Source organism: Coturnix japonica, chromosome 12, assembly GCF_001577835.2.
Source record: "Coturnix japonica isolate 7356 chromosome 12, Coturnix japonica 2.1, whole genome shotgun sequence".
Classification (NCBI taxonomy): domain Eukaryota; kingdom Metazoa; phylum Chordata; class Aves; order Galliformes; family Phasianidae; genus Coturnix; species Coturnix japonica.
In genome coordinates, this window is record NC_029527.1 from 16,963,797 (window position 1) to 16,977,071 (window position 13,275).

Genomic DNA, 13,275 nt, shown 5'->3' on the forward strand with positions numbered 1-13,275 from the left:
CCAGGCACCTTAGCCCAGCTTTGATAATGCCTAATATAAAGTTAAAGCTCCTTTCCTGTGTGTTCCAAACAACAAAAATGACACAAACTCTTTCCACTTTCAGCTCACTTAAAAATTTCTGGAAGCAGCTCTACATTCAGGGCTACCAACAGAGCAGAACAGATAAAAAACTATTCCACAATACAAACAAAATAACTGAAACGCTTCTAGCATTTTCACTTCTCTTTATGCCAACAATGCAGCTCTGTCCTCCGGGAGCAGCGTGCACCCAACGCAGATGTCATTCTCCCCTGGCCATCCCTTCAAGCTGCCCAGCCCCACGCCCACACTGCAGCCAGCCCAGCACGGCCCTGGCACCAACGGAGCCCTCATTGGGCAGAGTGTGCAGAAAAGAGAACATGAACCAAGTGCAGCAGCACAGCATGGATGGGCAGGCAAAAAATCACAGCTAATGCTAGACGCAACCTGGGAATTTATGAAGTTCCTGTTGTCTGAGAGAAGGAAAGCACTATGGGAATTGCTACCGTTTTTCTAATGAAGAACTGACTTGAAATGCATGATTGTGAAGTCAACCAAAATATCTCTTGTGAAACCAGAATATGTGGGTAGACTTTCCAAAAAAGTACATTTCTGTTTTGAAGAACATAGCATTTCAAGGAGCTGAATATTCTGATAAAGCACAATCATTATACATGAAGGACATTTTAAGCCATGTTAAAAGCTGACCTTAGCCAAGTGTTCCCTCTGCCACTCACAGCACTCACCAAACACACTGAACAGCTGACTGTGTGTTATGCTGTGCTCCGTGCTGTGCCACGATGGACCCCAGCCTCACAGCTCCCTGCAGGACATCACCAGAAGCAGACAAGCTCTGGCCTCAGCCACACACAGAACCATGCAAACTGCAGCTTCCTGGGGAAGCTCTGTCCCAACATGAAATCTTTACCCACACAGTAAGAACAAATATTTAACAATATGTCAGTAGTGCAAACTGCAGTCTCCTTAAGAATAGTATTGAACCTATGCTAGGAAACAAACATTGCTAACTACAGAACAACAGCAGAGGAAAAAAAAATTTTAAAAATTAAAGGGACAAAAGACCTTTAATTTTATTCCTCTGCTGTTTCCCTCAGCAGCAGCTTGAGAACTGAACTTCAAAAAGCAAACTCTAGCAGCAGTAACAAAGCACCAATCCCAGCCTCCCACACATGACCCCGGTCTCTACCCAGCAACCCAGCAATATTCACAGCAGTATCACTGACACCCAAGGGAGGAGGAAGCCGCAGGACATACTTGTTCGGAAGCAGGCAGTGAGCCCTCCATGCTGGGCGCAAGGCGGGGGAGCATGTAGTGCCAGCCCAGCACTGAGCACACTGCGTGCCCTGCTATGCTGCAGAGATGGCCCCAGCCCCGCCAGGCTGTGGGCCCTGCCCTGACAAGGCAGGATCTTGTAACATGAAGCAGAACTACCCTGGGTGTGCTGGCAGGAGCCTGAATGCATGTTTGAGAAAGCATCAGTAACTGCAGGCAAGAAAGGCATGAATGCACTGCAGAAGAATTACTGAGCCTGCTAAAAATACCTCAGCACTGACCCCATCAGGAACGCCTCCGAAGTGACTTCTCTGGAAAACAGCAGGACCCAAAAGGAAAATACATCTACTGACAATGGCATTGGAAGTTCATTTAAAAAAATAAAATAAAATAATTATATATATATGTATGTATGTGTATATATATATATATAAAATGATTAACAGAAAACTGCCTCGTTTTCTCCAAACAGTAAGACTGTTGAGTTGGATGAATTTGGATTTCCTCTAGAACTATAGGGAAACTGCAATCTAAAAATCTTCAACCTGAATCATAAAGTTGTTCAGACCACTGTTACAATGTGCTTACTGCAAACCCATTCAAAACCTACAGGCCCGATGGCAGTGAAGCCTCCTTAGTTCCTGCTCTCACATGAGGCCAATGAAACACCTATCAGCTCAGTGATGCAATCTGCACAGTGCCCCTATTACACTTAGGGTGACCAGAGAATTGAAGGAACTGAGAACTGTCCAGCTGCTTCAAACACAGGTCACACAGCTGGCCCTGCCCTGCAGTGCCGCAGCAAAGTGCTCCAGGGAGCACACAGGAGCCCTCCTGTCCTCCACAACCATGTACTGTCCCAGGGCAGGACAGATCCCAAGGAACAAAGATCAGCCCTTGGGGGAAATCTGGTCAAAACGAGTCTATTTTATGGCTGGCAGAAGCACAGTGTGCTTGCCCTGTATATCTTGGGAAGCTGTTGGGCAGCAATACAATATGTCCTTCTGGGGAAGGAGAAGTGAGAGAAGCTCCTCCTTACCCCACTGCTCTGCAGTACAGCAGCAATGCTTAGTCGCCTTAAGAAGAAAGCTGCTTTTAAGAAATGTTGACTGTACATCAGACATGTTTTCACATGATTTATACCCTGTTGGCTGCTAATCACTTTCATTTTCCAAACATCGTTCATTCATACAAGCAGAGGTGGATATTAAACCTAAGAGGCAATCACATTGTGTACTCCCCTTGTCATTCTTCAGGTCACAAACACAGATACTCTAAATTATGATATTCTCTGGACTTGTAAAAGTTATTGCCCTAGCAGTAGCCAGGGAAGTTTATGATGCCCCTATTTTAGTGGGAAATCTGCTGTATTACAAACTGCCCTGAGAACAGCCCATCAGGATTCAGATGCAGACCCAACTGCCAGCTATTCCCACCAATCCAACTTCTGCCTTGCTGAGCAGCTTGGTTAAATGACAGCACGAACAAAAGTCCTTGTTTTAAGGAAGAAAAATGTAAAAAGGTGTAAGAAATGCACAAATATTTCTGAAACGTGGTAACAACAAGATCTAGGCTTAAAAGATGGGAAGGAAGTATTTCTCCTTCTACTCTGCTCAGTGTCTAAATACAAGCTTTTAGCTTAATGGATGCCTCACCTGGGCTTACAGTTTTGATAAATAAATGCATTTCAAGCTTGGCCAGTAAGCACACCTTCTGTTCTTAGGGCAGGACCTGTCAGCAGATCAGTAATTATCACCGATTTCAAAAGGAAATCTTGTCCCACCTTCCTGCTCAGTGAGTACATAGGTGGTTTTGGTTCAGCATGCTCTAAATTCATACTGAGAATGTGAAGCTTTGCAGAAGCCACTGCAGTCAGACTGATGATAATTCCACAACATTCCACAATTACCAAGTTAGTCCTTTTGCTCACATCAGTTTGAGTTTTTCCTTAGTTGAAGATTTGGAAAGGAAGTCTTTTTTGTGCCTCCTTCAGAAAAAATAAAATAAAAGCATTAAAAAAAACAATCAACACTCCAGGTGCCTCAGACTGGGTAAATTCAGAGCACATTATAAAACTTCATAGCAATGAATTAAGGAAGCCCCTGTCTAGCTCAGGTTAGCATATTTTTAGGGCTCGTGGTAGTGAGTAACACAGAGATCCCAATGACTTGAGTTTACTCTTACTCCCATTGCACCGTGCAGGCCTCAGCTAGCTCTTGGTAATGATGACTCCAGCTGGTGGAGGTAACATCCCCTGGCTCCCAGTAACCCACACAAGCTTGGGCACCTCTCTGGCAGCCAGCTGAGCCAGGAGGAGCACCCTGACCCAGCACTGCCTGCAGGATTGTGGCTCAGATCCGCTTGGTGGCTGTGGCTGCTGCATGCGTGCAAGCACACACACGCTTTCTCTCAGCACATGCTGCTCCAAAACACTTTGTGGATGTATGGCGTTGCTATAAAAGAGAGAAGGGAAAAGCAAAACAAACATCCAAAAAAAAAAAAAAAAAAAAAAAGGAAAAACAAACAAACAAACAAACCCACTCAGCACCACCCAAAAAGCCCCAAACAAATGACCAAAAGCGCTGAGCTGGTGCTTAAGCAAAATTTGCAACTACAGGAATTATTTCATTTTGCTCAAAATTGTTTCCACATTTCGTCACTGTTTTTTTGGTAGAACGTGCCCAGTTAACTCAGTGGTTAAAGCAGAGCGTTTTGCACTGACCCAGATTAATTTGACTGACATTTAAGAGTTACAAGAGGACAGCTGAAATCAAACAGCAAATTCCACCACCGGCACTATCTCCTTTTCCAGCTGTGTAAGCTCAGGCACCCATTTACAACAGGAAGCCACGAATGGACACACAGCAGCATGCAACAAAGACACCACGGCACGGCCCCAAGTCCTGCCCTCTCTCTTCTTCAGAAACCTGGCCTCCAAGGGGACAATATGACCTTCCTGAAAGCACTGAGTTGTTCTTTCCTTCTTTGGCAGAGTTTCTCTGCACATTTTTAATGAGACCATCATTGATTAGCTGAAGACAGCTCAGCTTTGCTATAAGACAACAAGGCGCACATGCAGAAGATAGTCAAAAGCCGTGCATGAAATACCCTCTCAGAAGCAACTCTGCTCAATAACTACAGAAGAACACCTCATGTTATAAATGCAAACAAGTTCTGCACCAGCAGAAACAATTTTGGTTAAAATATCTCCTGAGCTTGAATAACTAATAGGTGCTTCTCCACGTCATAAAAAGGATCTACTGCAGTGTAACATCCTTTCTACACAATGTGCCATAAAAACTGTTCCCTAATTTTGTAGCAATGAAATCAGTGAAGTTTACAGCACAGCAAGCCTCCAGTTGAAATGCTACCGAGGCTGCCCAGGTGTCACCATCATCCACTACACACTAACTACTTAATCACTCAGGTAATTATCTCCTGGAACAGAGCAGTGCTTTCATCTAGAGATCAGGCTGACTCTGAAGGAAGCACAAGAAATTCTAGAGGCAATCCTCAATAACCTGAAACATGACCAGAGCAACACGGAGGAGATGGTGCCTGATGAAAGAAAAGCACACCCACAGTTAAGAGCTACCTGCAAAAGGCATTATCTGCAGCCACACAGACCCTACACATTGTGCATGCTATTTCTCTTTTTGAGAATCAAGTTTTTCTTCTCAAATCTTCTTAACATTTAATCACTATTGAGGCAAATGGTGGAAAACTAACCAGAACATACGTGAAATACTGAGCAGGTGTTTTCTTACACTGCAGATTTCTACAGAGAACACTACAAACAGACATGCACTGCTGCACTGCAAACATTAGCTCCTACTCCCTCCTATTCCAGTCACGTTTTTCAGTATATGAGGGAATGAAGGGCTCTGCATCTTCCTTAAACCCATCCATAATCAGACCTTTCTTCCTCAAATTCTCTCAGTTCAGTAAGATCTGAGAGCCACAGCATTGAATCAACTGCAATTTTCAAACAAAGTTTAAGTCCTGAAATGAGAACAAGTATCTTAAAAGACTTATCTGCGCCAAAGCTGTCAACTGCGGATGTGGAGTTATGAAAGCCCCAAACTGAACACAGAACTCGAGGTGAGGCCTCACCAATGCCGAGTACAGGGGCAGGATGACTTCCCTAGTCCTGCTCACCACACCATTCCTGATACAAGCCAGGATGCCATTGGCCCTCTTGGCTGCATGGGCACACTGCTGGCTCATATTCAGCCAACTGTCCATCAGCACACCAATGTCCCTTTCCATCAGGCAGCTTTCCAGCCACACCTCCCCAAGCCTGTAGGGCTGCCTGGGGTTGTTGTGACCAAAATGCAGGACCCGACACTTGGTCCTATTGAAACTCAACATCAAATCATCATTTATCAAGGAGGAATTATACTGACCTTGCAAAAATAATGCCAATGTAATATTATTTACTGTGAAAGAAGCAGTCTTACCAAACTGAAGCAAATGCTGTAAACCGGCATCAGATTAGAGGGCAGTATGAATCAGCTCCTTGTGGAGCAGCTTATGACATTCAATTGTGCAGCAACACTTCAGTTGTAGAGAACAGATACTATCTCATCTGCATTGCTACCTTGTCTCTGGAGGAGACATTAAATGACTGCTCAGGTGGGAATAGCAGAATCACAGCTGGCTGCTGCTGGTCTGCCATTCCATTAGAGTACCCCTCCGCTGCAATGTATAACATGGCAACAAAACAACAGAACACTGGAGAAAAGTTTGACCTCTATTGCCATCCTACCACCAACTGCCTCTTACTCTGTGGGCCAACATCAAAACATAGGAGGCATTATTTTTGGAGCAGCCCTCATAAAATTCCCCTTTAATTTGCTAAAAACATTAATTACAGAACACTAATAAACAATTCAAGAAAACAAAAGTCAGATTTTAGAAGGCCAGATCAACAAAAAATCATGAAAATAACACTACCACAAGCAGGTAAGAGCTGGATGGCTCTAGAGCAATGTGCACCACCAGAACTGCACCAGTTGAAATATAACAAGAACGGAGGGAACGTGGAAACAGGTTGAACAGTCAGGCTTACCACACCCAAGCCAGCAAAATAAAGCCATGCTAAGTAAAGTCCAAGTACTGCAAAGCTGTACAAATTTCACCAATTGTTCACCACGTGCCTGACTGGCTTCCACCCCAGACTGTGGGAGCGCGACTCAGCTGGCACCTCGGGCATGTCTTCCCCTTAAGTTTCCCCCAGGCTCCTTAACCATGCATTTTCTGTGCAACAGGAGGGCTATTCCTCAACAAAGCAAGCAGCCGGGGCTCTGCACCCAAGCACCAGCTGGGGCCCACAGTGCCAGCACAGAGAGCCTCCCCACAGCCAGGGCCCTGTGGTAACCCAACACCAAACAGCTGTCAGCAAGAACCTGATCCCAGCTCCAGAGCATCCAGACTGCAGTGAGTTATACCAGCAATGCAGCAACAACACGGACACACAGTCAATGTCAGCGAAAGAGGACTTACAAACTGTCCACTCAGTCACAGAGTGAAAGCTTCTTTAATTAAAACCATTTAGAGCAGCATTAAAACATACCCCATTACTCTGTTTTCACCTACATACACATTTTAACCTAGATCACACATAAAGTTTAAAAGCAAAACCAACCAAGCAGCCTACAAGCTGGCAGTTCAGCCATCAGCTGAGCAATGGCAGAGCTCTGCTCAGGAGAACAGCGGGCAGCATGTCTAATCCTAAGGACTACCATGTAAACACAGCAGAATAAAGAATAAATTACTTTAAAGTCAAATTTTCATAGAAGAATGTAACAATCTCATATTGTTAGTGATTCTAATTATAAAGTTTCTAAATGTAAAATCTCTCTCTTTAAACATTTTAGATAAGATTTATTACTGACAAATAGGAAAACAACAGAATTGGAAGATGAAATACCTGAGTGACATGAGGCTCTGTTAAATACTAGCTGGAATACGTAACCAAACAGCACCACAAAAGTAACAGTGCCATAAAATACTGCTATGGGACAGACAAGGCACAGTGAGTTCCTGGGATGGAGACAACAATGGAAAGTAAGGAAATAAATCTCTCTAAAACAAATTACAATGCTAATTGGTTACTGCTCCTCTGGAAGGCAGCTGCAATCAACAGCCACAGAGAAAAACACAGCCAGAGAAGGGAAGGAGGCTATGCAAAAGTTATGACAGTGTGCTACCATGGTGGATAGTTAAGAATTCTTATTTAGTCTCTCTTCACCCATTCATCCAATGGGAACATCCAATTAGTTTGTGAGTGAAGCAGGACATAAGACTCAGCTGATGAGGAAACTGCCACACCTCTCTCTGCAGTCAGTAGAGGAACTGAAGTGCAGGACAGCAGCAGCATGAGCAGCAGTTGACCCATTCCAAGAAAACAATCACAAACAGCAACTTCATGACATTTAGAGCGTGTTCTTCAGGTGCAAATTCATGGTGGCTGAGAGCGTTTCTTAAGATAACAAGGAGAACCAAATGCTGCAGAAAACTATTTGTAGTATGATCCTATCACAGGAGAAAGACAGGGCCGGGCTGCCTGCAAACAGCTGTCCCTTGGCTTTCACACTCATACTATGAATCTACAACAATTCCATCAATTTGAATATATTTTTTACTTACTCAAGGTATATTTATTTTGTCAGGCAAAAAGATCCTGAAATAGCACAACTTCAGTTTAATTAAAGGCTCTCCAGTGACATCTGGAGTAAGCTCCCCTCTCTACATGTCTGAGCAGCAGCACTGCGTTCCATGCCCACTGAGGGAATGAGAATCTCTAAACGCCTGTAATCTTAGGTTGAATGTTTCAGACACGTGAAAGACAATCTCCTACGCACACAATCACTTTGCATCATTTACCATTTTAGGGCAGTGGCTGTGCTCTTGCTGGGTTTGGCTAATCTAACACTGTAGAATCTTGAAGGCCATATTTTTTGTGTGTCTTTTTGCTTGTTACATGCTAGCCTGTTTAATATCCTATCTTCTTTTTGGCAGGCAGAAAACTTCAGAGAATTTTGATAGCAATACTAAATATACCTATTTGTTCCTTTCAAATTACAACAGCTCATCTCAGAGCCATGGTCCCATATTGCTTCCAACAACCAAAGGGTTGCAATACCAAAACTTGAAGTGGATGCTCCTTAAAATTTATATTTTGCTATTCTGAGTGTCAAGATCGATTAAAAATGGACTCAAGCATGTATTTGGTTAATTTGGTTGCTAAAAAATCAATACAGTTTAAACTCTTAAGCCCATTATTATTCTTCCCCTTCCAGTTATGGTTCTTTTTTTTATTTTTATTTTTTTATTTTTAAACAAGACATGTTCAATCACTTTCAACAGAGAGACAGAGGGACAGGGATGGAAAAACAGTGAATGGGACATACCACAAAGCAGGAAGAAAACTGCCAGCCTTACCTGGCAACAAGATACATTAACACTACATTTTCCTGAAGGTCAAACACAAAGTACAGCTATCAATGTACAGGTGGGTGTCACAGCCTTATATTCCCCTGCTAAAAAATTCCTTTGCATTATTTATAGGCTAAAATCTAAAAAGAATTTTAAAAAATCCTGTATCTGAATGTTACTGTACTCCCACACTGCAGATAAGGATCATGTATGACCCATGTAAGACCCTTCTGTTTCAAAGCTCCAGACTGTTTCCATTGGCTGCATTAACATTAACTGTGGTACTGAAGTGGATTTGCCTGTTCCTGGATTACAGTCATTCAAAAGTCACTTAACATACATACTGCCTTCAAAGAGAAGACTTCTTCAGAAGCCACATGGCAAAGAGGGTACAGGCAAAGAACACTGGAGAACTCATGTGTAACAGTCAAGGCATTGCTGAGCAAAGGCATTGTAACACAAAATGAAATTTATTACATTTCTCTCCACCCTTGGAATTGGAGAGGGGCTAGATTTGTCTAGATGTTATGAATACAAAACCTCCATCAGACTATATCTGAGTCATAGTCATATTCACTTGTGGTTCCATGGGAGCATGAAAACAAGTTACAGACAATATGGAGCTTCTTAGCTGGACACCATTTGGAAGAAAAGCAGAAGGAGGGAGGAGTTGGGCTGGTCTTTAAGGTAGCAAAACAAAGCACTGCAAATTACAGCTGTTTGCTCAAGATCATGAGGTACTGAACCTGCTAGCTGCAGTTTCAGTTTATAGGTTCAGCCAAATCTATTTTCCAGCTAACCACTGACCTACTCCAACAACCCCATGGCAGGTCCAGTATGCTCAGAAGGCGGTAACAGTTAATTTCTGTTGGCAGACAGTACATGTGACTACATAATGACTATCCACACCATGTTTCTGCTAGGCCACTTCTGGCTTCTTTACCATGCCATTTTCTTGTACACCCTCCCTGAATTTTCCTTCCTGCGCAGAATAGCAAGCATGGGCTGTCTGCTTTCTCTCTGTGCAGAGGCAGGGGAAAGACCATGTTTGCTTGTAGCTGTGCCTTGCAGAGTTGGCCTGTGTCACGGGTTACCTAGATTTACCTATGCCCGTGACAGGGGGAAGCCACCCCGTAGGGTGTGTCCCCCCCCGGCCAGGAAAGGAAGGGAAAAATGGGGAATGGGATAAAAACAGCAGCAATCTAAGGAGGAAAACTTATTTTACTAAATATGATATTGGAATACAAGATAACACGATATAATATAATATAATTGAGGCTAATAAATCAAACGAAACAGAGAGAGAGAGAGTCCTCTAAAACTGAGAGGCCTACGTGAACTCTAGGCGACACGGCTGGAACGCTTCCCTCTCCCCAATAAGTTCGAGAGAGAGTAAACTCCAGCCTGGGAACAAGATTATATAGTGTCCTGGTCCCGTGACTTATCCCTGACCATGATGTTCTCTGGGATATGTAGTCTCCTTCTGTAAGCTGCACATTCGGCAAAATCATCCATGCTTTACTTGATGTTACGATGTGGAATACTGATAGCAAAATTACAAAATTACAAAACCATGACAGCCTGCCAGCAATCATATTTAGCAGACCGGCCTCATTGTGTCCTGCATGTCCCGCAGTGCAGCATGGACCAGGCCAGGCACAGGCCCTGGTGCACAGCATCACCAAGCCCATGGTGTGACACAAGCCAGGCACATCTCACCTGCCCTACCCACACACACAAGTACTGACAATTGCCAGCAGCCCCCTGCCCAGCGAGGTGCAGTGCACATGGCAGCCTTGCTCCAGTCAGACCATGCTCCTGCTATTACACTTAGCCCCAGTGTCTAAGACCTTCCAGTGACAGAAGTTTTTCCATCTTTTCTGAAAAGGACCATTCTATGGACTTTTATCATTGCCTGCAAATGGAGACAAAATGGAAAGACCTACAAAACAAGAGCAAATTCTCTGCCTCTGAAGAAACTCTGAGTAAGCAGTCAAATGCCTTAACACAGGAAACTCAGGAGGGACAGCTTTCAGAGCTCCTGAAAACCCCTAATGGTAACTTGTTCAGAACAAAGATGCCAACACCTTTAATGCTTCCTTTGACCACTGCTGCTAGGAAATTCCAATTTTTATGGCTACCCACCTCCAAGCAAGCACCCATTAAAAAATACGATTCTATTCATGCAAAGCAGACAGCCAAGAGCTGTGGAATTTCATTATTAAAAGGAACTATGCATTTAAGTAAGCTGCAAGCCATCTACAGGCTGCATTTACATCCTTTAACACTGTAAGCATATTTGGTAATAAGCCATCACATGCAATTTATCTGACACACTTGGCATGTATGTTGGTAATTCTTCGGATTATCTTAATACCTCTTTCATGAAGAGAAAACTCCATTCCCACCTCTAACATCTCTGCAGATACAGGCTTACAACCCCTATTAATTACCAACATCAGGATGTGGGAAGACACTTCAAGTCTGGTTTATTTTTACACTGCTGTAGCATCCACAAGGCCATCATACTGAGCCTGGACAACCACCTCACGGAATCTGTTACTCCTGCTTCCTTAATCAGAAGGCCAGAAGCTCATTTTCCTTTTCTGATGCAAGTAATCTTTGCAACATCTCCCCACACATTTCTAGGAGCAAAATGATGCAGTGGAAGCTCATTCTCTTCTTGAGGGCCCCATTTCACCCAGAAAAGTTCATGGCTATTTCTTCTTGTTGCCAGTACTCTTTCCACACCCTCACAGCCAGCAGCGCTTGGAGATGTATTTATATCCCACGTCTTTCAGCTGTGTTCAGCCAAGCGTTCTGTCCAGTAAACCTTGAGGAGCACCTGTGTGGGAGCAGATTCAAAGCTAAATAATGGGCTGAGTAATGCACTGCCATCCTCCAACTGGCCTGTCTACACAAGGGAAGGCAGAACAGCCAGCACAACTCAACCAGCACAACTCAACCAGCCTTTCTGCTGGGAGCATCAGGAAATTTCTGAACACCTGTCCCAGCACTTACGACGAGAAGCAAATCCCCTGCCAGGCACAGGGCAGTGCTCACAGCACTTATGATGCAGTACATTGGGGACAGACTTGCAGCACACCAGAGAACTGCCAACTCAAACACTTCAGCCTTTGGAGAAACTGACGGGACTTCCTTCAGGGATTCAAGTGAACATCCTGCTGCTCAAGTAAGAGTATCCACACCTACTCTGGCACAATCCATTGAAGTTCCTCTCCCATAAACAAACTCAATCTGCACAGTGCAAACACAGTACAGGCAGTATATGCAATAAGCCCGTTTACTAAGAGCAAAAGAGTTCTGTCTACAGCTTTTAAACAACATTATCATGCGAGTTAAATGAATTAATATGAATGCAAACTCATTGCAGCTCACAAAAACTACCTATATATTTTTTTCTCTTTCTTTCCATCAAGCCTGGTCTGTGCCAGGGCTGTCCACATCTGCATGGAGTATCCGGCTCACCCTCAAAGCTTTCCTGTGAAAGCAGGCCTCTAAAAGTAAGAGTAAACATTTTAACTTAGAAGACTGAACGGTATTTGAAGAAGCTTTATTTGCATTATATTACCTCCATAAACTCAGTTCAAACATCCAGAAGAAAATCAGCTTAGTGAAAAACGTATACAATTTTGTATTTTGACAAACACATTTTAAAACGCGTATTGTGTGGGAAACAAAGTTCCAGCATCACATCAGAGCGGCCCGGCACTTCGGGGCGCAGCCAGCACCGCTGTGCACACAGCGCGGGGCTGGGAGCAGGGCCGTGCCGGGGGCTCTGCAGGGCGGGACCTTCCCGGGACCGTGCACAGCCTCGTTTCATTCACTGACTGACAGCTTTTCCCAGACGTTCTTCCAACTAAACGCCGGGGCCGATCCGGGGATAGAGCCGCACAGCTGCACGCGGTAACTGCCTTACGAGCCGCTCGGAGCGCCGCCTTTGTTCTCGGCGCTGCCCAGCAGCGCAGCGGAGCCGCTCCGCCCCGCCCCGCCCCGCTCCCGCAGGTGTAGCCCCGGGACGGCCCTTCACCCCGCGCTGCCGGCAGCGTCCGGCCCCAGCAGCTGTCGTACACCGCACGCCGGCACAGCTGTTAACTAAGCGCTGCCTTATCGTACACCGCCTTTATTCAGCGCTCAGACGATATCGCCAAGGAAGCCGCAGCCTCCCCCGAGCCCTGCGGCACCGCACCCGCCAGCCCCGCCCGAGGTCCCACCCAGCCTTTGTGTCTGCGTGCGGGGAACAAAAGGCAGCGGTGCCCCCACCCCCCGCGGAGGCTGACTCGCGAGAGCGGCCGGGACCCACCTTGGAGAGCTGCCGCCGGAGGCTGAACCGCTGCACCATGGTCCGGGCCGGGCTGGGCCGCTCCTCAGGGGGCGCAGCGGGAGGGCAGCGCCCGCAGCCCCAGGAGGCCGAGCCGGGCACCCCCGCCCTCAGCGCTCGGGGCGCTCCATCGCCGGCAGCCCCCGAGGAGGGCGGGGCGGGACAAGCTCGCTCCGCTCCGC

The 13,275-nt window shown here is 45.3% G+C and overlaps 1 protein-coding gene across 6 annotated transcripts in view; it reads right to left on the minus strand.

The window, feature by feature from the left end:
* Positions 1–13,275, minus strand: part of TMCC1 (transmembrane and coiled-coil domain family 1) — a 73,378-nt gene that overhangs the window by 34,405 nt on the left and 25,698 nt on the right. The window contains exon 1 of one of the 6 annotated variants that reach the window (XM_015874855.2): positions 13,076–13,239. The exons of the other annotated variants lie outside the window; for them this stretch is intronic. Coding sequence (XP_015730341.1) covers positions 13,076–13,114 — 39 coding nt within the window. The 5' untranslated portion in view covers positions 13,115–13,239. Of the gene's footprint in view, positions 1–13,075; positions 13,240–13,275 lie in introns of those variants that run through there. 6 annotated transcript variants of the gene reach the window in all.